The 27,299-nt window shown below is 35.0% G+C and overlaps 1 protein-coding gene across 1 annotated transcript in view; it reads right to left on the minus strand.

Annotated features, from left to right (window-relative positions):
• Positions 1-27,083, minus strand: part of LOC136809706 (uncharacterized) — a 39,847-nt gene extending 12,764 nt beyond the window's left edge. The window contains exons 1-4 of the mRNA XM_067066242.1: positions 26,744-27,083; positions 24,800-24,908; positions 24,502-24,552; positions 2,314-3,678 (exon numbers count right to left, since the gene is read on the minus strand). Of these exons, the coding sequence (XP_066922343.1) occupies positions 2,314-3,678; positions 24,502-24,552; positions 24,800-24,908; positions 26,744-26,977 (1,759 nt within the window). The 5' untranslated portion in view covers positions 26,978-27,083. The remainder of the gene's footprint in view (positions 1-2,313; positions 3,679-24,501; positions 24,553-24,799; positions 24,909-26,743) is intronic.
• Positions 27,084-27,299: the final 216 nt, after the last annotated feature.

The raw sequence follows: 27,299 nt of genomic DNA on the forward strand, positions 1-27,299 counted from the left end.
TCTTCCATATTTTACAATGGCTATTCGTCCTATATGTAAAAATAATCATATTTAAATAAAAAGATAATTATATTCTATGAAAAAAAATATGCTGTAGAAACAAAACACACAAAAAAAAAACTCAAGAATACTGACAAAGCTCACAAAATTGCAGATTGTAAAACCGTAAAACTGTAGAAACAAAACACAAAACAAAACTCAAGGATACTAGCAGAGCTCGCAAAATTGCAGAAAAAGAAAACAGAAAGTATAGCTTGTTGGTGTTGTAGTGGTTGATTAGGAAAAGTTCGGTTGAGTTGTAATAGTATTGAAGTAGCTAATCCTGCGAAAATTTCAGTGTTGATCAGACCACCAGACTAAAATATCAAGTAAATATTGTAAGGTAAATATTAATAATATAACCACTAGACCTCATGATCATAGAATCTACAATATATTGGCTTGAAATAGGAAAAATTTTGAAAGTGAGTGAGGTGCCAAGAAAAAGAAAAAAAACTGACACGACCCGAAAAACGTTGCTAAGACTTGAACATGATGAGAAATTGTAGAGTTGAATACTGCTAACTCGAACGAAGAAAACTTTAAGATTAAGTAATGTATAGATTGATGTGAGGTTACCGATTGTAGAAAAAAAAAAAAACAAGCTAGATGCTGAATGGACCTACCTGATGATGAAAGTTAGATAGCAATGCAAGGAGAAAAATGAAAAAAATCAGTCAGAAAACATAGCGTTTAGCGAAAATGCATAACGCAAGAAATTCATCATTGACTGATGGTGGGGGGAGAGGGAAGGGTTGTAGGGAAAAAATAAATAGAAAGTCCTGGTCGCAAAAATCAGTTTTATTGACAATTGGATCATGCTTGATGGTGAGCATTGTTATCAATAATGTTTTTGTGTGAAAAACATAGAAATATAAGGAAAAAATCCAATGAAAATCTGCAAAAACAGCGATTTCCGGAATTTTTAACCGGGAAAAAATTGTTCTCAAAAATCAAGCTCGGCCATGTTTTGAGCATTGCGAATACGCATCTTTCTGCAAAAAATCAGAAAAAACTAAAAATAAAAATTTGAGAAAATGTCAAAAAACCGGTTTTTCCGGCATATTTCCGGCATTTTCGGCCAGAAAAAAATGTTTTTCGAAAATCGGGCTCCGTCACATTTTAGGTATTGTCATATTGCGTCAGTATGCAAAATTTCATAAAAAAATATAAAGTACAGCTCGAGAAATTCAAGGAATACTGTCTTTCCGGCGAAAATAGGTTGTTCCGGCGACTTTTAAAATAGTTCCGGCTTCAAAAATCAATTTTATTGAAAATTGAAACATGCTTGATGGTGGGCATTGCTATTAATAATGTTTTTGAATGAAAAAACAACCAATTATAAGGAAAAAGTCCAATGAAAATCTAGAAAAACGGCGATTTCCGGCATATTTCAGGCATTTTCTGCCGGAAAATTTTTTTTCTCAAAAATCGGACTCGGCCATGTTTTGGGCATTGTTAATAAGCATCTTTGAGCAAAAAATCAGAAAAAAACTAATGATAAAATCTCGAGAAAATGCCAAAAAACCAGTTTTTCCGGCATATTTCCGGCATTTTCGGCCGGAAATGAATTTTTTTCGAAAATCGGGCTTCGTCACAATTTAGGTATTGACATTTTGCATCAGTGTGCAAAATTTCATGAAAAAATATAAAGTACAGCTCAAGAAATTCAAGAAATACCGTTTTTCCGGCGAAAATCGGCTTTTCCGGCGATTTTTAGAAAGTTCCGGCTTCAAAAATCAGTTTTATTGACAATTGAATCATGCTTGATCGTGGACATTGCTATTAATAATGTTTTTGTGTGAAAAAACAACGAAATATAAGGAAAAAGTCCGATGAAAATCTGCAAAAACGGCGATTTCCGGCATATTTCCGGCATTTTCGACCGGAAAAGATTTTTCCTCAAAAATCGGACTCGGCCAAGTTTTGGGCATTGATAATACGCATCTTTGTACAAAAAATCAGAAAAAACTAATGATGAAATCTTGAGAAAATGCCAAAAAACCGGTTTTTCCGGCATATTTCAAATGATTTTTTTTCGAAAATCGGGCTCCGTCACATTTTGGGCATTGCCATTTTGCATCATTGTGCCAAAAATCAGAAAAAACTAATGAGCCAATCCTGAGAAAAGCTGGTAACAGACGGACGGACGAACGGACGAACGGACGGACAGAGGTTAATTTATAGGACCTCCAGGTAGGTCCAAAAATTAGATATAACGTGTATAAAATATTGCCAGACTACGATCTAATAAATACTTTTTTAAAATATTACGAAATTTTTTGTGATCAGGTTCTTCCCTGATCGCTTTTGGAATATCATTCAAAAGGCGACTTGCCTTGCCAACAAATAATTTTTCCGATACATTAGTCTCGTATTTAGATTCAACTTCCTCAACATTACGAGTATTACGTCCAGCGACTCTTAATTTAAAACCTTTTAAGTACGATGGAAACTCATCCTGGTGAATCGATTTGTGTGCGAGTTTCAAAAGTTCAAAATTAATTTGCTGCTGGATCGGTAACCAACCAAGCTGTACTACATCCTCGATTGTAGAATATCTCAGCGTCACAAAAGCTGCAATTCTGCATAGCAGTTTATCAAGTTTTTTCAACTGGATTTGTGGCAGGTTCCAGAACAACGAACAACAGTAGTGTAACTTCGATATAAGAAGGGCTTCGGCCAGTTGCTTCCGCAGACGAAAAGTTGCTGTACGACGAAGATAGCGTAGCACGTATAATTTTGCGTAAACTGATTGACAGAGTTTATCGATATGAGTTTGCCAATTTAGATTTTGATCGAATTGGATGCCAAGAAGTTTATAAACGGTAACTCGTTCTATCAGTTGGTCTGTGTGATAGATATGAAAGGTTGCGTGATCGGGGTTCATGAAATCGTGAAGGTTTGACATTCTCAGTGTTGACAGTAGCATGATTTTGGTTTTTTTGTTATTAAACGCCAGATTATTAGTGCTTGACCATTCTCTAAGTTGGTTTAAACGATGTGTTAAGTTGACGATTGAAGCTGGGAGGTTTACTGTCTTACAGTGTTCATAGATAGTAGTGTCGTCTGCATATTGGTTTTTACTCCCACCATCAACGTTATCTTGTAGGTCGACGGTATAAAGGTTGAATAGAATTGGTCCAAGTATAGAGCCTTGAGGTACCCCAAACGATACAGTTCCGTAGTCAGATTTTTTGTCGTCAATCTGGACGAATTGGCGACGATTACATAAGTACGAAAGCATAAGCATGGCAGCACTGTTCGAAAAGCCTATCTTTCGTAGTTTTACCAGTAGCGTTTTGTAATCGACGGTATCGAAGGCTTTGGAATAATCAAGAAAGGCGGCTAGTGTGACTTCGCTTTTGTTCATCGCACCAATGATGTCGTCTCGTATCTTCATTAGGAGCGTTTCGGTAGAATGACGCTTGCGGAAACCAGACATGGTTTGTTGATATATCTGGTTTCTTTCGATGTACTCAACGATCTGCTTTGCCATTAAACGTTCGTAAAGTTTTGATAAGATAGGCAAAACAGTGACGGGTCTGAATTGGTCAGGAGTGACGGACTGTTCAGTTTTTGGAATCGGTGTTACTTTACCGATTTTCCATTGCTGATGGAAAGTGGTTTGAGCGATCCCTGTGTTTATGATGTGAGTTAGTGGTGATGCTAGATGGTCGGCGATAGGTTTGATCAGCGATACTGGTAGATTGTCATACTTTGATTTGATCAACCCTCTCCTTATTTCATCGGTTTCCAAAAGAACAGAATGTCTTTCTCATTCTTATTTCGTTACATTTATTTGTTTAAGTGCGAACATCTCTCAAGTTCATTCGCCGCACAAAAAGGAATAATTTGAAGTGAAATTTGGCTAAAAATAACTAAGAATAAATTTTAAAAGAATAATATAAACGTCAGATTTCAGAACCTACATTCGTGAAAAATTAAGAACAGCCTCGGCTGAACCTACGGCAGAGTAGATATATTAGTGAAATTACTGAAGAATAGATCTATAAAAACTAGCACATCTGTCATCTATTGCACAATTGAACATTCGTAAACTCTGGTAGAATGCGATGCTTGAGTCAGTTGGTTGATCAACAAAAGCTATATTTGTGGGCATGATCTGATGGCAAAGTCTTCATTTCATAGTGAAGATCTGAAGATCTGTTCCTTGAGATTGTGCCCATTGTTATAGAGCATCGATTTCAAAAGCTGGGCATCCAATTTGAAGGGTTTGTCTAAGCAATGGTCTGTGTTTTAATAGCTGAAAAATTTTGTTAGAGTTTCTTACTCGATGCAGCAAAAGTTTTGAAAACTTTGTTAGCTTTTTCTAGTGATGTTTGTAACCAATTTCAATAGTAACAAGAATTAAGGGGAATATCTTGTTTTACGGTATTTTAGCAAATGTGTTGACACGATTAAACGTCCCGTTAGCTACCCTTGACTGACTGCGCAATTCCCTTCACATGGCACGGGGCGGGGGCGGGGGCGAAGGTTCATCTGTTTACAAAGTTTAAATCTGACCTTTGTATTCCGTACATGTATCAAGTTGTACCATAGCACCTTCAGCTTACATCAGTGAGTTTGATGGGGCAGCAAAATTTCTCTTTCATTCAAAAGAAGAATAAATGTTCAATTGTTATTAATCTGAAAATCCAAGTAAAAAGTTTTCGCCGGAAAATATTTATTCAATATTCTCCGCTAATGTTCTTTCTTATCTGCATTTCCCTGTTTTTGGAATGCCGAATAAAATTTTGAGGAGCAAAATCTTGATACCGAATCTCAATCGAAAGTCAGGATAACTTGTTTTAGGAGTATGGTCAAAAAGGCCGAAATAAAGATTAAGATTTTAAACGGTTTTTTCCATACTCTTGAAATGAGACGACAACCAGAGCTAAAGTCCAAATTTCTTTCAGCTATAATTTGATTTTAGGCAATAAGCTAAAAGCTTGTATCATGCAAATTAGATTTCCACTCAAGCATCGTTGGAAATCTAAGGCAGGAAGTATGTGGGCATCTTTCTAAGTCTATTTTAGAAGCTGTTCAAAAGACATTCAGTATGTATCAACCTTTTTTCGCTAAGGATTTGAAATTGTTCACATAAGTATGGTCAAAGATTTTGCTGGTTATAACTCGAGATAAAACGAGATGATATTTATTTATAAGTCAAAGGATATTGATTTTGCTATACGAAAATGAACATGTTGTCGACACGAAGCTTGTACAGTGACCACAACCAAAGCTAGGACACAATGTTATTTTCTAATAATCTGAATGTCATTTGTTTTGGTTGTGCTTACAGCAAAAAGTACGTTGGTAAGAATGGGTTATCACAGTCACTTTGTTCAATATTTGCTTATGGGAGAAAGCTATGTCATTATAAATAATCAAATACAATTATGAAGAACTTTGGCTCTGATTCATAATAAGACGCACTTTTTTTAAACTCAGAAATTGTGTTTTCCTACAAGATTTTACTAATCAATTCAATCTAATCATTGGAAATACTTCAGAAACCTACGGCGAAACTTTGGACTTACAGATCTCCAACAGGCTCACTGTCCCAAATCGACTACATCATCTATCGAAAAAGATGGAGAAACAGTGTCCTTGATTGTCAAGCATTTTCGTCTTCTAATCCTGTTGGCAGTGGTCACAGAATTGTATCGGCAAAAAGACAACTTAGCGTCCGTCGCCCTCCTCCTACATCTGTGTTGAAGTTATACTGGCAATATCTACCTAGGGACAAAAATCTCTCCAATATCGTGTTGATAGTTCAATTAAAACCCAGTTTGATAACCTTCCAAGAAACCAACAAACTTACTCTTCGTTCGTCAAAATTGCCAACAAAATAGGTTCTCAACTTCTTCCTACAAGGGATCGTCCTCCTCAAACAAACTCTGCTGACGTTCACGATGTAGTAGTTGCTCAGAAAGCCACTTTAAGAGCATCAACCAGAGCTATTCAAACAGCTCAAATCAACCTAAGAAACACTTACGACAGATCTGAAGACACTCGCATCAATGATATCTTAAAATCATTTGAATCACCCTGCATCACCCTCATCAGTGAACCATGCATGGGATCTTGTAAAGAAAATCTCTGGCAAAAAAGCTCGCAGTGTTATCTTCATTGAAGGAGAAAATCGCCTTAAATGTTGGGAAACTCATTTCAAAAACCTTTTGAATTCAGAACCTCAAAATCGGACTGCTCCTGATCCTGTGCATAAGGTTCTTGATGAATTGAATGAAATCCCATCTGGCTTATTTTCTAAAGAGGAAACGAAGTAAACGACTTGATGGAGTTTATACTAAAATGCTAAGGCGTATATACAATATTTCTTGGCAACAACATGCTACAATCCAACAAATTTACGGCAACCTTCCCCGTATCACATCGGTTGTACGCCAACGGCGACTCAAACTTGCAGGTTATGTCTCAAGACATAACGAACCAGCCGGGAAATTGATAACATGGCTTCCAGATGCCCCAAGACGTGTCGGTCGCCCCTATGTCACCCTCAAATTGATTATTGAAGAGGAAACTGGTCTTGCCGGTAAAGATTTGCTAACAGTCATGTCAGATCGTCAAAAGTGGAAAAAAAGACTTTGTCGATGCTTCGCCTCACGGATGAATCAAGGCAAGGCAAGGCAAGGCAAGGCTAATTATACACTTGATTCGCTAAAAGTGAAAAAAAAACACAGAAAAGTTTGATGAAAAGAACCTTGGAACTTTTGTTGTAAGCACAATCGAAGGGTACGTTATTTTCAGAATTTGAAAACGTCTTCTCGATTAGTGCTAAAAGTTGTAGAATTGTCATGATTTTTGGAGCTCTTGTCCTGTAATACAACCAAAGCCAGAATACGGTGGTAGTCCGTCGAGTGTAGTCGACATTGGTAGCTTCAAAATCTTGGTAGCCCTGGTAATCAAATGCAATGACCAAAAACTTTGTCATTCTTAGGTAGCTTGTTTTGTGAGCATAATCAAAAGGTGCATTATTTTCCGGAGTTTCTAAACGTCGACCAGAAATGATTACCACGACCGGCGACTAGAACCAGCGACCAGACAAATTTGGGTTATCGAGTTTTTTCTCTTTCTCCACTCCTAATCATTTGAAAATATTTAATATTGAAGAGTAACGAAGTAAGCTCAACCCTGTCTCGTCTAATTAAAGCAACGTGCCAAATACGTAAAACAACCATTTCGACGCTCTTGGAGCTTGATTATGGTGTCAATTCCTATCCTTTTGTATTATCAGCATCACAATAATTAGTGGTACAAAATCTTTTGAAGATGGTTTGAAAAGCTTTGTATTTCATCATCATATTGTTATTTCTGTCGAAATTAGTTATTTTTTCAGCATAAAGACAATAGAATAATTGATTGGATTCATATCTCGAAAACTGGCCTTCCCAATTTTCTATCACAAAGTTCTATCTATTCATACTAGAGGCATCTCATTCAGCATAATTAAAATATATGGTTTAACAAAGCTTACAAACATCATACCTAATGAATATGTCAATATTTTTGTCAAATAGTGTCACTTTGTCAAGAAAATGACTGGTTACTTCAAAGGTCACTTTTTAGTATTCTTGATTTAAACATTCTCTACGGTGGAGAGAGCAGATAAACTCGATAATCCAAATTTATCTGGTCGCCGGTCGTGGACGCTGGTCGTGGTCGTCATTTCTGGTCGATGTTTAGAAACTCCCATTATTTTCAAAAAAAAAAAAAAACGCCTCCTTGATTATGGCTCATTGGTCAATTAGATTATTCTTGATGAGACCATCCGCTAATGGACGTAGAATTGATGCCCTGTGAGTAAAATTCGGCGAATGAGATTTTGTGGTTGTGGCATTGTTCAATCCAATTGTTTTCAAAGCTTTGGCGGCTTGTCTTGTGAACATAGTAGAAGAGCGGTTCATTTTTAGAATTTGAAGTAATTCTTTGACTATTGCTCATCAGGCAAGTAGATTTATTTTGCAATATGAAAACAAACATACTTGTCGACACGAAGCTCCTTGTGCTGTGGACACAACCAAAGCCAGGACATGGTCGTATTTTAAAATTTCTATATGTTTACTTTTGGTTGTGCTTACAGCCACCACTATGCGTTGGTAAGAATGAGTTAGCACAATCCTTTATTTAATATTTTCTTATGGGAGAAACCGATGTCATAATAATAAAGTGCAATGACCAAAAATTTTGACATTCTTGGGTAGCTTGTTTTGTGAGCATAATCGAAAGATGCGTTATTTTCATAATTTGAAAACACTTCCTTGATTATTGCTCATTGGCCAAGTAGATTAATTTTGAACGAACATCCGCTAAGCGATACAGAATTAACATGTTTATTGAAGCTCTTGTCTTGTGGGTCCAACCAAAGACAGGACGTTATGATATTCAGAGAAATCGACATTGGTTGCATGTCTTGTGGGCAAAGTCGAGGGGCGGTTCATTTTCAGAATTTGAAACGTGTCTTTGACCATGACTCATCAGGCAAGCATATTGATTTTGCTTTACGAATAAAAACATGCTCGTCGAAACGAAGCTCTTTGTTCTGTGAACACAACCAAAGCCAGGACATGATAGTATTTTCAAATAATTGCATGTCAATTGCTTTGGTTGTATTTACAGAAGTCATTGTAGGTTGGTAAGATTGAAAAACCACAGTGACTTTATTCAATAATTGCTTACGGAAGAAATCTAGATGTCATTATAAAACGAAATGACCAAAAAATTTGGGATTCTTGGGTACCTTGTTTTGTGAGCATAATCGAAAGATGCGTTATTTTCAGAATTTGAAAACGCCTCCTTGATTACGACTCATTAGCCAAGTAGATTAGTTTTGTTAGCACAATCTGCTAAACGTAGTATAAACATACTTATTGAAGCTCTTGTCCTATAAGCACACTTCGACGGGTGAAATATCATATTTTTAAGTGTGTTATTCTTACTTCGATTTGTACTGATAGTCATTGCGTACATTCTGGTAAGGGAATAGTCGTTGGAGAATCTTGCCTTTCGACATGCAGTTCAGTACAGATCGTTCTGTGAGGACAGCCTAAGTTAAATCATTGCCTTATTTTCAAATAAATAATTGTCTTATTTTTGGTTGTACTCGTAAAACTGTTGTTGTAAAGAGCATGGGCTAAAATGAAATCCATTTGTTTTATTGTTGTTGATGAGAATTACATGCTAGATATGAGAAAATGGGTATTTGTTGACATCGGTAGTTGATCGAGCTTGTCCGTATCTGTAGTGCTTGATGTTGTCGTTTTCAATTAACAAAAGCAGCAGTTTGTTATGAGCTTTTGACGAGAGATCTCTACGTGATGAGAAACGTTGGTTCATGTTAAGCACATTGATACAAAGTTCTCAACTAAGCTGTATTAGTGAACTTGACTATGACAACAAGTTTTCATTGGAAAAGCGTGAATTGTTCAAGTCAAATCCATGGGTACGGAGTTTTTAGCTGTTAGCCAACAACAAGCTCCAGAATATATTAGTTACCGCTCTATTATTAAGCACAGCCTTTTGATGAGTTTGATCAAGACAACATATTTTTATTTCAGTAATAGGAGTTTTTATGAAGTCGATTCCTTGTTTGATTGAGATCAGCGCTAGAAATACACTCGTGTACGTGAAATCGATCATAATAAAAAAATGTTCTGCTCGTTTCACGGCGATATTGAGTACGGTATGGAGCTATTTTTTAAGTAGACTTTTATCCCCGTGTTTAAAAATGCATTATGTCTTACTTTTTGATCAGCCGTACTCTTGAACTTGATTAAAGCGAGAGTTTTCTACTTCATAGAATAATTTCCCTTTTATATCAAGTTCATTGTTACAGAGTATTCAACTACCAGTCAATATGGGGTTCCATATTATTCACGACAGCGGTTTTAGTGAACTTGTCATTTTGGGCAGGTCATAATTCTCATTCCAAAATTTAAGTTAAGCTATCCTCTATGGAATAAAAAACGAATCAACAAAAAGTCTTTAACCGTAAGGTTACATTATCTTGATGAAACTGTAAACCCGGTACAAGAGAGCAGTTATGTTTTATAAAGCTTCGCTGATTGTTTTACTCATAAAACAAATGGATGCTCTCTAGTATTGGAAAAGTATAGTTGGAATAGTGGTTAGTATGGTTTGCTAGCAGAATTTTTATCTTCTCAGCTTACTCATTAAACAAGTGCATTCTCTCGAATAATGTAGGTGAAAAGTTGGTTTCATGTCTTCGTTTTCTTTAGCAGAATTACTGTATTTTTTGTGGAATTTTCAAATATGAGTACGGTGGAGAAATGAAGATGATTTAAAATCACTCTGCCAATTCTTAGCTTCCTCATTAGACAAATGGATGCTCTCTAGTATTGGAAAAGTATAGTTGGAACAGTGGTTAGTATGGTTTGCTAGCAGAATTTTTAGACAAATAAATTCTCTCGAAAAGTATAGGTGAAAAGTTGATTTCATGTCTATAATTTTTAAGTACAATTACTATACTTCTTCCAGGACTTGTCAATGGCAAGTATGATGAAAAAATAAAGATGATTCCATATTTCTCAGTGAGTTTCCGTTTTACTCAGCAGAATATTGAATTCTCTCAAAGATACCACAAGCCGTATCGAAAATGGAAATGAAAGCCATTTCTACGAATCCAAATTGCCTTCCTTTATATATGCAACTGTTTCGTGATGTATTTTGTATCTAAACAGCAGTATTGTGTAAATTGTGGTGCTTCGCCATAGTAGTTTTGTTAGAGCAATCGATTGATATTGGTAGCTTTAACAGCTTTGGCAGCTTGTCTTGTGAGCATAGTCGAAGAGCGCTTCATTTTAAGAATTTGAGAAGCTCATTGACTATAGCTCATCGGCCAAGTAGATTCATTTTGCTATACGAAAATGAACATACTCTTCGACACGAAACTCTTTGTGCTGTGAACACAACCAAAGATAGATCATGGGTATTTTTAAATAGCCAGATGTTTTTACTCTTGGTTATGCTCATTGCAGTAAGAAAACATCGTCTCTTTATGCAATACTCGATAGTGGGATAATCGTTTATAATCCGTGTAATACAGTGATATTAGGGTGTTATATGATAATATGATAATTGTAACAATTTAATATCAGGTTGTATAAAATATAATTTATCCCTGAAAAAGTGACGTCAAATAAATCTGATAAGTCGCTTTTACAGTGAGAAAACTGAAGGATCGTGCTATTTGGTAATTTGGTGTGACCATCATCAAAAGGGTCGATGATTTCAAATGTGTTGATTCTGCTCCTACGGTACGAACACTCTCTCAAATAGATATACTTAGTGGCCTGATATTTTCAACAGTGATTTGTCTTGCGAGCACAATAAAAAAATGACAATGATTTTGAATTCATAGAAATTTCTTTCTTTTCCAATGTTGAAAGTTTCAAAGAATTTTTATATCTTGTTTATATGAATGTGCATTGTGACCACATGTTAGAACTGATGACTGAAAACTTGAATGAGTGGTTATCGTTCAATTCGATTTCCAATGTTTTTCGAAGCACGACGTGAAAATGGAGAGCCTGCTGCTGATTAGCTAGGACGGAATTAACAGGAACAGCTAGGATCCAAAAGGTTTGGCCTATATTTTAACGTGATGACTTTACGTGATTTTTCATTTTTTCAATATTTTTCTTTTTTAAGTGCGATATTGAACTTAGAAAAGAAGTTTTCTTTTTTTGGATTTTCTTTCTTCGTAAAGCAATTCGGGAAATCTTGTGTATGTATTCATAAATGTGAAGACGACCTTCTATAATATTTACATATAAAAGTATTTCAAAAAGACAAAGTCTTAAACTTTGATCTGTAAGCGCCAAGACCTTGCAGTTTCTAAATTCTACTTTGATAATCGACTGTAATTTCACAGTGAAGAATTGATTAGGTCCTCATCGGTATATCATGAAATCTTACGCGAAAGGTGAAAAACTTCAGAAGAGATGTTACGTCTTTTACTTCCTGTGGTGTTGTAAAGGTACGCGATGTAGAATAAGATTTAAAACTTGTCTTGCGAGTATGTTGAAAATGAAGAATGATTGACAATTATTCTCTTCATTTTTGGTTTCATACTCACAAGAGAAGCAGCTTAGACTTCGAAATATTATTGCATGAATCAACCATCATTCGTTTTACGATCATAGGTAATAAAAAAAAACAATAACTTTTGGTGCTTTCTCTTGTGAGCAAAATCTAAAAGGCTGGTGATTTCAAATTCGCAAACGCTTTTAGAGAAGCTCATAAGGGAATTCGATTATTATTTCACAATATCTGGATATTTAAGCATCTTTTTCTGCGATCTCTGAGAAACAATATTGCGAAAGCATTTGATGCTTTCTTTTGTGAGCAAAATCTAAAAGGATGGTGATTTTGAATTCGCAAACGCTTTTAGAGAAGCTCATAAGGGAATTCAATTATTATTTCACAATATCTGGATATTTAAGCAACTTCTTTGTCTGCGATCTCTGAGAAACAATATTGCGAAAACATTTGGTGCTTTCTCTTGTGAGCACAATCTAAAAGGATGGCGATTTCGAATCAGCCGACGCTTTTAGAGAAGCTCATAAGGGAATTCGATTATTATTTCACAATATCTGGATATTTAAGCAACTTCTTTGTCTGCGATCTCTGAGAAACAATATTGCGAAATCATTTGGTGCTTTCTTTTGTGAGCACAATCTAAAAGGATGGCGATTTCGAATCAGCCGACGCTTTTAGAGAAGCTCATAAGGGAATTCGATTATTATTTCACAATATCTGGATATTTAACCATCTTTGTCTGCGACCTCTGAGAAACAATATTGCGAAATCATTTGATGCTTTCTTTTGTGAGCACAATCTAAAAGGATGGTGATTTCGAATCAGCCGACGCTTTTAGAGAAGCTCATAAGGGAATTCGATTATTATTTCACAATATCTGGATATTTAAGCATCTTTGTCTGCGATCTCTAAGCAGTAATATTGCGAAAACATTTGGTGCTTTCTTTTGTGAGCACAATCTAAAAGGATGGTGATTTCGAATCAGCCGACGCTTTTAGAGAAGCTCATAAGGGAATTCGATTATTATTTCACAATATCTGGATATTTAAGCATCTTTGTCTGCGATCTCTGAGAAACAATATTGCGAAAGCATTTGATGCTTTCTTTTGTGAGCACAATCTAAAAGGATGGTGATTTCGAATCAGCCGACGCTTTTAGAGAAGCTCATAAGGGAATTCGATTATTATTTCACAATATCTGGATATTTAAGCATCTTTGTCTGCAATCTCTGAGAAACAATATTGCGAAAACATTTGATGCTTTCTTTTGTGAGCACAATCTAAAAGGATGGTGATTTCGAATCAGCTGACGCTTTTAGAGAAGCTCATAAGGGAATTCGATTATTATTTCACAATATCTGGATATTTAAAGGGGATCTAATGTCAGAAAATTCATGTACCTCATTTTTTTACATAGGAAAGCTCTGATAGAAACCAAAATATTGAAAAAAGAACGAACTTAAAATCTTTTGAATTCATTAAGTTATTGATACTTGAATTTTCCCTTTCTTTGACAAAAAGAGGATTTTGTGACGTCATGGTTGCACTTTAGTTTCATAAATCAGTCGTTGAACAGGCACATTTTTAGAAACAGCGTCTTGTAATGGCTTCAAAAAAAGCTTTTGTTGGATAAAAAAGATATCTTTGTAATCGCACTTTAAAGAACAAACTTTTTGATAGGTATTCCAAAGTATCCCATCTATCCTGCCGAATTTTAGATGCAATGAATAAATCATAATAAAGCCTTATAGAAATTTCTACGATCGAAGCCTTAAAAATAGAGGGATATATCCTGTTAATCAACACAGATGTGTGCTAGCTTCTAAAACAAAACGCCAACTATGACGTCACACGTACAAATCTTTAAAGGGATATTATAACACATTGACTGAAGATCATTTGATATAACATAGCTCTTTCGAAAGCTCTCGTTATAAATTTTTTAAAACTTTCCAAAAAAGTGTAATGAAGGATTTGACGTTAGATCCCCTTTAAGCATCTTTGTCTGCGATTTCTGAGAAACAATATTGCGAAAGCATTTGATGCTTTCTATTGTGAGCAAAATCTAAAAGTTGGTGATTTCGAATCAACCGACGCTTTTAGAGAAGCTCATAAGGGAATTCGATTATTATTTCAAAATATCTGGATATTTAAGCATCTTTGTCTGCGATCTCTGAAAAACAATATTGCGAAAACATTTGGCGCTTTCTTTTGTGAGCACAATCTAAAAGGATGGTGATTTCGAATCAGCCGACGCTTTTAGAGAATCTCATAAGGGAATTCGATTATTATTTCACAATATCTGGATATTTAAGCATCTTTGTCTGCGATCTCTGAGAAACAATATTGCGAAAACATTTGGATGCTTTCTTTTGTGAGCACAATCTAAAAGGATGGTGATTTCGAATCAGCCGACGCTTTTAGAGAAGCTCATAAGGGAATTCGATTATTATTTCACAATATCTGGATATTTAAGCATCTTTGTCTGCGATCTCTGAGAAACAATATTGCGAAAACATTTGATGCTTTCTTTTGTGAGCACAATCTAAAAGGATGGTGATTTCGAATCAGCCGACGCTTTTAGAGAAGCTCATAAGGGAATTCGATTATTATTTCACAATATCTGGATATTTAAGCATCTTTGTCTGCGATCTCTGAGAAACAATATTGCGAAAACATTTGATGCTTTCTTTTGTGAGCACAATCTAAAAGGATGGTGATTTCGAATCAGCCGACGCTTTTAGAGAAGCTCATAAGGGAATTCGATTATTATTTCACAATATCTGGATATTTATGCATCTTTGTCTGCGATCTCTGAGAAACAATATTGCGAAAACATTCGATGCTTTCTTTTGTGAGCACAATCTAAAAGGATGGTGATTTCGAATCAGCCGACGCTTTTAGAGAATCTCATAGAGGGAATTCGATTATTATTTCACAATATCTGGATATTTAAGCATCTTTGTCTGCGATCTCTGAGAAACAATATTGCGAAAACATTTGATGCTTTCTTTTGTGAGCACAATCTAAAAGGCTGGTGATTTCAAATTCACCGACGCTTTTAGATAAGCTCATAAGGGAATTCGATTATTATTTCACAATATCTGGATATTTAAGCATCTTTGTCTCCGATCTATGAGAAACAATATTACGAAAACTTTTTGTGCTTTCTTTTATGAGCACAATCAAAAAGACTGGTGATTTCAAATTCACCAACGCTTTTAGATGAGCTCATAAGGGAATTCGATTATCATTTCGCAATATCTGGATATTTAAGCATCTTTGTCTGCGATCTCTGAGAAACAATATTGCGAAAACCTTTGGTGCTTTCTTTTGTGAGCACAATCAAAAAGGCAGATGATTTCAAATTCATCAAGGTTTTTTCATGCACTCATAAGAAAAGTGGAAATACCTTAATATTTAAGCAACTTCTGGATATCAATCTCTAAGTAGCAATAATGCGAAAACTTTTGGTGCTTTCTCTTATGAGCACAATGAAATAGGATGGTGATTTCAAATCATCACATCTTTTCAATTTATTTCATAAGGCGAGTGGATTCTCTAAAGATATTTGTAAATGTCTAATAATTTAGATTTCTCGGTGAAACCTTCGTTGTTTTCCCTTGTGAGCACAATCAAAAAGGCTGATGATTTCAAATTCATCGAAGCTTCTTGATGAGTCATAAGTGAATTCGAATTACTCAAATCTCTGGATATTTAAGCAACTTCTTTGTCTGCGATCTCTTAGTAACAATGAAGTTTATTTTTCCCCATAATTTTTTCATCTTATTTTGAATCTTTGACACAAACGAATTCCGATTGGTGACTAAAAATGACAATCCTTCACAACTAGGAAATCAAGGTAGGTACAAAAGGATCATACTTTAGGTTACTTCCTTTCTATCTATTTATGTTTTCTTTTTCTACATGCTTTTGAATGAATTGTTTTTGGTTTTTTCGAAATAATGTGCAATGGGGGAATACTTAGTCTGTGTTTATGAACTTTGGGAGAATGTCGTTCAAAGAATGCGCAACCGGTAATTTCTCTCTTAGTTTGTGTCTAAGCAAATTTCCATGGAAGCTTTATTTTACGACATGCTTCTGAATGAGTGGATATCGAGTTCTTTATATTTAGAGGCATTAGTTGACTAGGATTGAGTTTTGGACATGTATTTGCACGAATAGATATCGTTTTTCATGTCATGGGAGATTGTTTGGTTTATCGGCATTTTCATTATCTGGTCTTCTTATTTTGTCATACTGTGTTCATGAAATTGACGTCATTTAATGGACTGATTGACGTCAAATAAAAAGTTGCATACTAGAAAGTTAAATAAGTGCAGAAAATTGTGTCGATCATATGACATGAAAACAGATAAAAAGAAATATTGAAATCCTTTGTCTTGTCTTGTTTTGTGAGTATGAACTGAAAAGTAGGGTGATTTCAAATCAGCCAGTTTGTTTTCATTTATACTAGCAGAAGACGAGTCGGTCGGAATACCTGAATGATATTCTGCAAAGACATTATTAGTGTATTTTGTGGGAATCATCATAAAGGAAGAAATTTTTCGATTTTTCTGTCAAACCTGGTTTAATCTGCTGGTGAGATTATTTGGTTCTCTAGAGTATTTGAACGTTTTATCCATAGCGTGCTAGTAGGTTTTAATTAGCTTTTTTAATATAATTTGATACTTTGCCGTGCGAGAATAATAAAAAGGCCAATGCTTTAAAATTAATATGAACTTTAAATTCAGCTCATTGGGCAACTAGGCTCTCAGTTACCTGAAATATATGCTAAAAATATAACATTTCTTTTATAGCTTCTCTTGTGAGTGTGATTAAAAAGTGTGATATTTTCAAACTATAGGCATGATTTTAATAGCACTCACAACTTACAAAGCGGATTAGTAAAAATTTCAGATGGCAAAATGAAAAGCCTAGCAGAAGAAACTTCAAATTTATTTTGTAGCTTGTCTTGCAAGTGTGTTCAAAACGTGCGATACTTTAGAATTATTGGCATGATTTTAATAGCACTCACAAGTTATAAGTAGATTAGGAAAAAATTCAGATATCAAAATGGAAAGCCTAGCAGAAGAAAGTTGAAATTTCTTTTGTAGCTTCTCTTGTGAGTGTGTTCAAAACGTGCGATATTTTAGAATTATTGGCATGATTTTAATAGCACTTACAAGTTAGAAAGCGGACTAGGAAAAATTCACTTGGCAAATTTCAGAGTTCAGCAGAAGAAACTTGCTCATAAGATTTGATATTCAACATTCATTTCAAAATGTATAGTTGATAATTGTAAGGTCTTTGTTCACTGACGAGTAATTTGTGTTGTTAGTTTTAGGAGTTTTTGTTCGCCTTCACCGTTCTTTTTTTGTACGGTTTTATTGATTTTGTCTTGTGAGCACTTTAGAAAGTAATTCATGTTTTCAAATCACACGATCCTTTGCTTGCAGAGTGCTCATAAGGGAAGCAGAAAACACGATTTTCCGACGTTTCGGTAACATTGGACATTTTTTCCAAAACACGTATTCGTTAGAAAGACATTTGTTCTCTATGCTTATTCAAAATCTACGAGAGAGTAAAATGGGTACTATAAGGAGCAACTATGATGAGAACTGATGTGAAAATATTTGGCCGAAATATCTAAAGTGGGTCGAGTTTCTCTGATAAATTGACATCATTAGAAAAGTGACGATAATTAATTTGTTTACGTTTTCTCCATTCCAATAACATGCGAAATCCAGTAAAGTATATAAAAATTTACAAAAGACAAATTGAATAATGCATTAGTCTTGTCTTGTGAGTATGACCAAAATGTACACCGATTTCAAATCAGTTGGATGTTTAAATGTGCATACTGAGAAGACGAGTCTACGCAGCTAACTGGATTTTTTCATCCCTACAATAAGTAGGCTCTCAAATACCTGAATATTTCAGTACCTTTTTTTATTGCCTTGAGTAGTTTGATATCTGTGTGCTGTCTCTTGTAAGCTTAACCAAAAAGGTTCAAATTCATATTGTTTGATTCTCATAGGTAAGATGTAGGCTCTCTCAAATACCTGAATATTTTAGTGGATTGTACTGTTTCGGTTAGCGTAATATTACGAAAAGGTTCGAGGATTCTGCAAGTGGCTTGTCTTGTGAGTGTCTTGAATAAATGCTATATTTTCAAACTATGGGCATGATTTTAATAGCACTCAGAAGTTATGAAGCGGACCGATAGAATGTTTAAAACGTTATTGTAGTTGTAGAAGCAAGATTTGACAATCAACCTTCATTTCAAAATGAGTGGTTGAAGTTGTCGAGTCCTGCATGTAACAAACAACCGAGTTACGAAGAAAATTCTTCGCCATAATTGTCTCGGAATTTTAAAAAATATTCGGATTTCGAATCTAGATCAGTATGTTAGAAAAGGATGACCGGGAGCTTTCGGGAAAAACACAGGAACAAGTTTGTGGTAAGTTTCACCTCACCATATCTCACTTGTGAGCTAGAAAGTCGGTAGAAAGTTAATTTCTACAAAAAATTTATTTTGTAGCTTGTCTTGTGAGTGTGTTCAAAAAGTGCGATACTTTAGAAGTATTGGCATGATTTTGATTTCACTCAGAAGTTAGAAAGCCGATCCGGAGAAGTTAGCATTTTTATCAAAAAAAAACTGCCACAACCAATTTTTAAAATAAGCAAGATTTCTTATTCAATATCATTTAAAAGTGACTGATTTTAGCAGTCTTCTTTTGCATATCGTTACACGTGTTGTCTGGTAAGTAAAAATCATCATCATACTTTTTCGAATTGGCGTCAAAACACTTGAAATGCTTCTTTTTCAGAAAATCATTAAGGTGAGGTTCTCGCTAACTTGTTCTTATAGAGATTGTTCTGTGAGCGCGATTCAAAAGGCTCTCATTTTTGGAACAATGGTCTTTTTCAATCACAATCATAGAATAAGTAGGGTTCAGGAAATGTCACATAAAGTGAGAAAAAAAAGAGTGACCACTACTTTAATCGTACAAATTTTGGCGAGACGAATTTTAGCGTTTTAGCGAGTTTTCCCTATTTCCAGTAAATTAAATCTCGCTAAAACACGCCGAATCGACAGATCGCTAAAATTTATCCGCGCGAAATTTCTGGTTATATTTGTCTTGATACATTTTTATCAATAGGAAGGGTTTCAGTGCAAAGAAATGCTAGAAAACGAATTCAATCAATAATGTAATACGAGTATTCGCTAAAATTTATCCACGCGAAATTATTTGAAATTGTGATTCGCTAAAATAAGTCCAAAAAAAATCCAGATTTTCCTGACTGGCTAATGTACGCTAAAATTAGTCTCGCTAAAATTTCTACGATTAAAGTAGTTTGAAAGTCGTAGTTTAAGGTTGTACAACATCAATTAAGAGTTGAGTTTGTTAAGTCTTGCTTCTTGACACGTCATATTTGGAAGGTAATTCTTCAAGATTTTTTATATTTAGAGCAATTTAAAGAAGGGGATATCTTTTCAATCATAGACGTATTTTTCTCATTACTAAGGACAACGGCTGGTTCTCGGTATAGTTTCTTAAATTATTTTACGAGTACAGTCGTCACCAAACGAAACATGATGCTGTATCTAAGGAAATGCTTCCGGCAGTTTGTCTTCTTGAAAACATGAATTCTTTGGCTGGAAAGTTTTCTTCAGGTACAACTTATGTCTCGTTGAAAACAGGAAACTTAGCGGGTTTCCAATTCTCAAAACGATCCGAACATCATACCGTGGTTTTGTTTTGTGAGCATTACTTATAGCAAAAGATAATACTCCATGCACGAGGCTTTTTTACATAATGCCGTGCTATTGCCTGTTTTGCGAGTGCAACTCAAAAAGAGCGGTATTTTCAGGATACGCGACTATTTTGATTGCACTCATAGAAGAAGAAGTATTTTTTTGCAGTATTTTCAAAATAATCTTTCAATTCTAGCATGTTAGATATATAGCCTATGTAAGGGGTTAAATCTTTAGAAGGGGGTTTCTTGTGTGTTCTCAAAATGAAATCTCTATCAAAAGAACTGGTGCGGCCACCAACATTTGTCGTTGGAAACTTGTTTTGTGAGTTAAATTTGAAGAAAGCAATATTTTCAGAATACCTTATCGGCCCTTTTTACGCCGATTATTTTCTTCTTTTATTTGCTTGTTCGTATGTGTGTGACTTCTACCTGGTTAGTCAAGGAAAATCAACAGTATAGTAATAGACGTATTATCGGTAGGTAAGGTTCTTGCTTGTTTGTAAGAATGGTAGGAGATTTGGATTTCACTTTTTGAGGTGAGTGACTAAATCTCTACATCATGCTTATTACCAAGTAGTGTTTAAACTATATTATGGCATCATGAAGCTTTTAGTTTTGTCAGTATCATTACATGCATGTTAGTGAATTCATTGGCTGTCACTTCAAGACGGCAGCTAAATGTCCAGAACATGTTTATTACCAAGTAGTGTTCAAACTATGTTATGGCATCATATAGCTTCTAGCTTTGTCAGTATCAGTTCATATTTGCTTGTGTGTGTACTGTGATTCACTTGGCAAGTGATCGCGTCTTCACCCGGGTTAACCAAAGCCATGTTAGGGGAATTGGGTACCATGTCCCGATACAAGAGTATGCGTATGGTGTGACTAAATCCCTTTTGAATATTTTGCTATATTTTAGTACCAGGTAGCTTGTTTTTCGAGTAGACTTGAAAAGGGCAATAAGAATTTTAGAACAATGGTGTATTTCAATTACACACATAAGACAAAGTGGGCAACTATCAAAACATTAGAATATGTATCCGGTAGCTTGTTTTGCGAGTGCAATTTATAAAGGGTGGTATTTTCAGAATAATTATCCAACTTAGTTGCACTCGTAGAACAAAAGGTTCTACAAGATTTCAGAACATTTTAGTAATAGCTTGTATGCACGACCTTTACCTGCTTAACAGGCGAAGCAGCAGTATTGATATATGGACTATTACTTTGAAAGTGAGTTGATAATATAACTTGTTTGTAAGCATGGTCAGAAGATTTGTCTTTCACTTTTTTGGGATGAATGATGAAATCTCCACACCGTGCTTATCATCACATAGTGTTGAAAAATTCTATATGCTTATCATCACATAGTGTTGAAAAATTCTATATGCTTATCGTCCCATGGTGTTGAAAAATTCTATATTTGATATTTGATATTTTTATTTTTTCAGTCAGTTCTAATGCCTGTTCTGCCAGTGCAATTCAATAAAGAGATATTTCAAGAACAACTTTCTACAAAAATTCTTTCTTGGCTTGTCTTGTGAGTGTATTAAAAATATGCTATATTTTCAAACTATGGGTATGATTTTAATAGCACTCAAAAGTTACAAAGCGGACCGATACAGAATGTTGAAAACGTTTTGTAGAAGCTTGTTCATAAAAGTAAGATTTGATATTCTTCTCTGTTCATTCACAAGCGGGCTTTCATAAAATTTTGGTTTTTTTGTCTGTATGTGTACGAGCGTTAAATAGTCTAAACAAATCAAAACTAGTATAAAATTGGAGCACTTTGAGGTGTTTTTATAGCACTGGAGATGCTAGCTAGATCCTCTTCTTAATGAACGTGATAAACATTTCGATGGTTATCGATCACAAAAATGATACATTCTTTGAAAACTTGTTTTGCGAGTGCATATCTTAAAGGGTGATATTTTCAGAATAGCATTCCGTATTTGGTTTCACTCAGAGAAATATTATATCTACCAAAAACTTTCGAGGTTTAGACGACCACAAAGGATGGTATTTGCAGAATAATTTCCGTATTTAGTTGCACTCGGGTGCATTTCAGCTGCTAATACTTTAAGGCTTGCAGTGTACCAAAAGTGTTGTTTATTAGAGTGGTTGTCTTTCATTGGCCATAAAGTTTAATTTTAAGCAAGATTTTCAAGGTAAATTTCTTCATAAATTTGTCGGCATTTCTTCCTTAAAATAATACCACGTTGACTATGTGAAGGGCCTTATTCATTAAACCTACTGACTGTATATTTACGATTGACCCGTATTTGAAAGTTAGAATATCATTTATGTGAATAACTTGTGAGTATCATCTTTACCCAGTAATCCTGTTTGAAGGGATATGTTACAGGTGACTTTGAGCAGGATTGTGCAGCAATGTTTTTTTTAGTTAAGACCTTATGTTGTTTGCATCTGCTCAAATATACCAAGCACAATACACAATATTTTTACAAGACTAATCTTAAAAGAACATGATGTCGATTTAAGAAGCTATTCTTGAACCAATAAATAAATGAGGTAAATAAATTAAGAATATTTTAAGAGCATAACAGGACTAAAAAAACAGCATAAGAACAGCCGATTCTCAGCCGTACTAGATAAATAAATTCATTTTTAACGTCGGAAGACTTCACCTTTCATTAAATTTGAAATCAATTTTTTGAAGCTATTTTTAGGATTTCAATATGGTGAAGTTCAAAATGGAGCAGTAGGGTTTTGTAATGGTTGGGTTTAGATTGAGCATGATTTTCAGAGCTGAATAATCTGACTGTCCATTGCAAACACTTAAAACTCAAACAACACCCTCCCTAAAATCGATTGCCCTTTTCCAAGAATCGTATTGGATATTGTGTTCTCTCCTCTTCATCTCCAGAACACGGCAATATTCATCTTAACGTGATTTCAAAGAATAAAACTATTTTCTCGATAAGAAAGTTTTAACTTCGGAATCATGTTCATATAAACATAACAACCACCACGAACTCCAAAACTGATAACTAGAATTAAAGAACTATTCAAATGATATAGTGTGTCTTTCTGAACGTGATTTCCAGAGAAAACCTTTTTGCTCCGGCCTAGGAGCCTTTAATTCTCTCTTCCGACAACGGTCAAGACATTTTTTTTTGTTTATCTAATCCGATGATCTATTCCGATTTAATAAAAACGGATTATCTGGATTCTGATAATATTGTGATTTGATTGGCCGAAAGTATTTAGAAAAAAATGGCTGCCGAAAGTGGGCTAGCTGACTGTGTAGCGAATGGGCAAATCTCAGTGAAAAATTGATCATTTTCATCATTATTCATGATGTTTTGGACATGATTTATGAGAAGTTTGATGCATACTGGTTCTCTAACAATGTGGAAAGACTTTGGAGAAATTTTGGCCATGAATCGTCAGCTGATCGAGTGCTTAAATCTTGCATATGGCTAACTTCTCTTCTTCTAGACACACAAAATCATAAAACTCTAACTTGACAATGAAACTTGCAAACACACAGCCATTGGAATTCAAAAGAAAATACTAAAATTACAACATAACAGTGCAAATTTGAAAACGATCTGAGTAGTTTTTGTGGTGTTATGTGTATGGCTGAAAATGATCCTGTTTTGTGTATTCATCATCATATTATTGTTGACTGGCGACCCGTTCCTTTTGATTTTTCAAACCCGACACAGATTTTCTACAAACATATCACTATGAGAATTCAATAGAGAATACTAAAACACAATTCCTGTGTAAATTTGAACAAGATTGGAGAAATTTTCACAGTGTTATGCTGAAAATGATCGTTTTTGGACTTTGTCGTAATTTCTGGCGACCGGTTCCTTTTGATTTTTCAAACCTGACACAGATTTTTTAAAAACATAGCACTATGAGAATTCAGTAAAGGATACTAAAACACAATTCCTGTGTAAGTTTGAACAAGAATGGAGAAATTGGTGGTGTTGGTTCTTGAGGCAAGAAAGTGCATGTGTAATCACTTAGAAGAGCTATCCAGCTGGTTTATTTATTCGCTGCAATAGAATTATTACTTTGCTTTCTGATCTGTTCTGATTAGTAGTTTGTGGGCAACGTTCTAACACAACTAACTCAACAAACTCATCTTTCACATCTCTTAATCTCTAAGCCGGAGCTTCCAGCACAGCTGGTTTATTTTTTATAAAGAGGAATGTTTTTCTGAGTCATGTTTATTCATTCAGTCAAGGACCTTTAGAAACGATAAGTGGAATGGACAGTTCGTTCAAAAAAAAAATACATTCAGCTCAGAATATGTGTTTTTCTGGACGTGATTTACAGAAGAAACTTTTTTTTTTATAAAGACGAGATTTCTTGTGGGTCATGTTCATTCAGATAACCAAGGACCTCAAGAAACCATAGGTGGAATGGACGTTTCGTTCAAAAAGATTCATTCAGGTTAGAAATTTCCTAATTTAGAATCAAATAGTGGTGGACTGTATTGTTGTTGTTTTGAAGAACAGGAGCCGCCCATGACAATGTGTTCGACATGTGCATGAGGGAAAATACCGTTCATGATCTCTTTGGTAAAGGGCGAGTGAGCAAACATATGAGTAAAATGTGAAAAGTAAATAGAATCACTTACTGATATTCTCCACTCGCTCCCACTCTTCCATTAGAAATGCACCGTAATGTCCTTAAATGGAAAACAAAGGATGAGATGATAATTAGTCGAAAGACCGCTTCTTATGCAACGCCTGTTTAATATTCGTGATGTGAGGCACTAGAGAGTCTTCCTATAATAATTCTAGTGCTACCCTTTTTAGGACGAGCCCTTCTGCCATGCGAGAATTGTAAGAAAACCAGTGATTTATATCATGAAAAGTTTACTCAACAAAGGCAACCCTAGAAAAATGATCGCCTTGAAAATTACACATTTGTACCTCTCGCAGCGATGACTTGAGGGCAACCGAGATTCAAATCAACTCCATCACAATGTGGTTCTGCTAATTCACAAGCATCTGCAAATTTCTCAGGATCGTTTGCACAAAACTGAAAGAAAGATAGATAAAGGTCGTATTATAGTCATAAACTCAATTGACTTTTCAATTGGGCTTTCACATAAACTAGAGAGCTGCTTACATTTGAAGTCAATACTTTTTGACTACAGACTTCCATAAGCATATCGATACTAATGATTTGACATGGAAAGTTTTTAATTGACTTGACATTTTCAGGCTAACTCTGATACAAGCCAAGCTAATTTTAACCTAAACTTTATTTCACACGAGAGAAATTTCTCTGAGTCTCTGAGATGGATGATCACCTGCCTGGCACGTGATAATCAGCTTGGGGCTAGACATTTGAGCAGGCTAAGGGGTTAGATTTTCCCCAAAAGTGTGGGTAGAAAATGGGGTTTTTGTCAATTATCCAAAACAAGTTTTAAGAGTAGTATTTGCCCTAATAATAATTACTAACTGATTAGCACTAATTAAAAACAAGAGCTTACGATGTACAAATTTCGAGCACTTTGAAAATTAAAACAAATATGATCATATTTCATGTAAACTAAATAAGATGAACAAGGGTATGTTTCTTCAGTCTTGAGTTGAAGCGATAGTGGACAAAGACAAAAGATTGGTTACAGCCGTTTCTTACGAATTTTCAAAATTACCATGATCTAGTTGTCGATTCTAAAATTTGCGTAATGATGATTTGATGAAACAACATGGCAATATAATATTCAAAACGCAATCTGGAGATGAGTATGTATTCCAGGAGTGATTGAGTTTGAAAGTAAGACGAAAAACTAAGTCTTAGTCCTATTTATCTACGACGACGAACAAAAAAAGGAAAAACTATGAATAGAGAATTATACAAGGATGTGATAGTGCTGATGTCAGCAATTCTCTCAATCGCAATCACAATCATCAATAGTTCATGCATTTATATCATCTTGACAACAAAAAAAATACGAGAAAAACCACCCATGATATTCATCGTAAATCTCCTCGTAACTTATTTACTACAAGGCGTTTTCGTGCTACCGACCTACGCCGTTTTCCGGTCCGGCAACTTTAGCGAGACTGTGTGTGCATATGTGTGTGATGCATGGCGCCTGTCTTACATGGTCACATTTTACGGGATGTGTGTCAACGTGTTACTGATCGCAATCGATCGATTTCTCGCAACCAAATATGCCTTATCTCGTAAAATCAGGCTGACTTCGACAAAGTGTAAGACAATATGCTGTTTGGCGTGGTTGTACATAATCATATTATGTTTGATACCGTTTGTGCCGATGAATAGGTCAAAATCGTTGGAGAATTCAAAATGTCATTATAATCAACCGAGGGTTTGGACTATTTTCATGCTGCTTGTCAATTCTGCTCTCCCTCTAGCTCTGAATTTTGGCATTTATATATACATTGCTCGCAAAATGAAACACAACAGTAGAGTGTTATTTGGAAGGCAGAAAAAACACAGTCAAGCTACAATAGATCGACTGGCTTTGAATAGAAAGTTGACAACTCTGACGGTCAAAATAACACTCCTTTATGGTATAACCTGGATACCTTCTATTGTTTACTATAAGCTTGTTACCATAGCACCTAAAATATTCAGTGACGATTTTTACGGTTCCGACACAGAAGAAATAATAACATTTGTCAACAAGTTTGTGACATTTTTGGATGCTGTTTTCGCACCTGTTTTGTTTTGTTACAGTAGTGAAGATTTCAGAAAGGCTTTTTGGAAGAGGTTCTGGGTGAAAAGAAGCGCGGTAGAAAGTTATGAGCTGAAATGAAACTTAATTAAGAATTGAGGATTACACAAGGGCGCGAAGCACCTGAAATGTAGCCCAGATTACAAAAAAAAACATAGCATACCTGAAAAAGCAGAGGTCGATCATCAGGGCAATGTTCAATAACCAGTTTCCTGTACTTTGGATCTCTGGAAAAGATACCAGCATGCCACATCGGTGTGTAACAAAGATGCACACCCAATTCTCTTGACATTTTTCTGAACGGTAATTCTGATTGGTCAACCATTGGTGCTAAAACATGTTTAGGTGAACCGAGAACCTCTTTGTAAAATTTGTAACCTTCGTTTTCTTCAGCCATTTTAATGTTGCGTGATTTATAATTGTATTCTTTGTTATTTGGTTATTAATTTTTTTTTCTGGTTTTGTTTCGAATTTTTTATCACTAGAAATGAAATAAAGTTAATTTTAAAAAATAATCATGCAAATCTTGTTAAGTTTTGAAGATTTTAGTTATCAAGCCAGTCAATTTGAAGCCAATAGTATTATAAAACATAAAATATCTGAGAAACATTCATTTTTCTTATCAGTCCAAACCGTTCCCCACGAAATTAAATCAAACAAACCATGGTAGACTATAATAGAATTATTGTATACAATCTAACTATGCTAGGTAAAATTTA

The sequence above is a fragment of the Clytia hemisphaerica genome, unplaced genomic scaffold (assembly GCF_902728285.1).
Source record: "Clytia hemisphaerica strain Z4C2 unplaced genomic scaffold, Clytia hemisphaerica genome assembly, whole genome shotgun sequence".
Classification (NCBI taxonomy): domain Eukaryota; kingdom Metazoa; phylum Cnidaria; class Hydrozoa; order Leptothecata; family Clytiidae; genus Clytia; species Clytia hemisphaerica.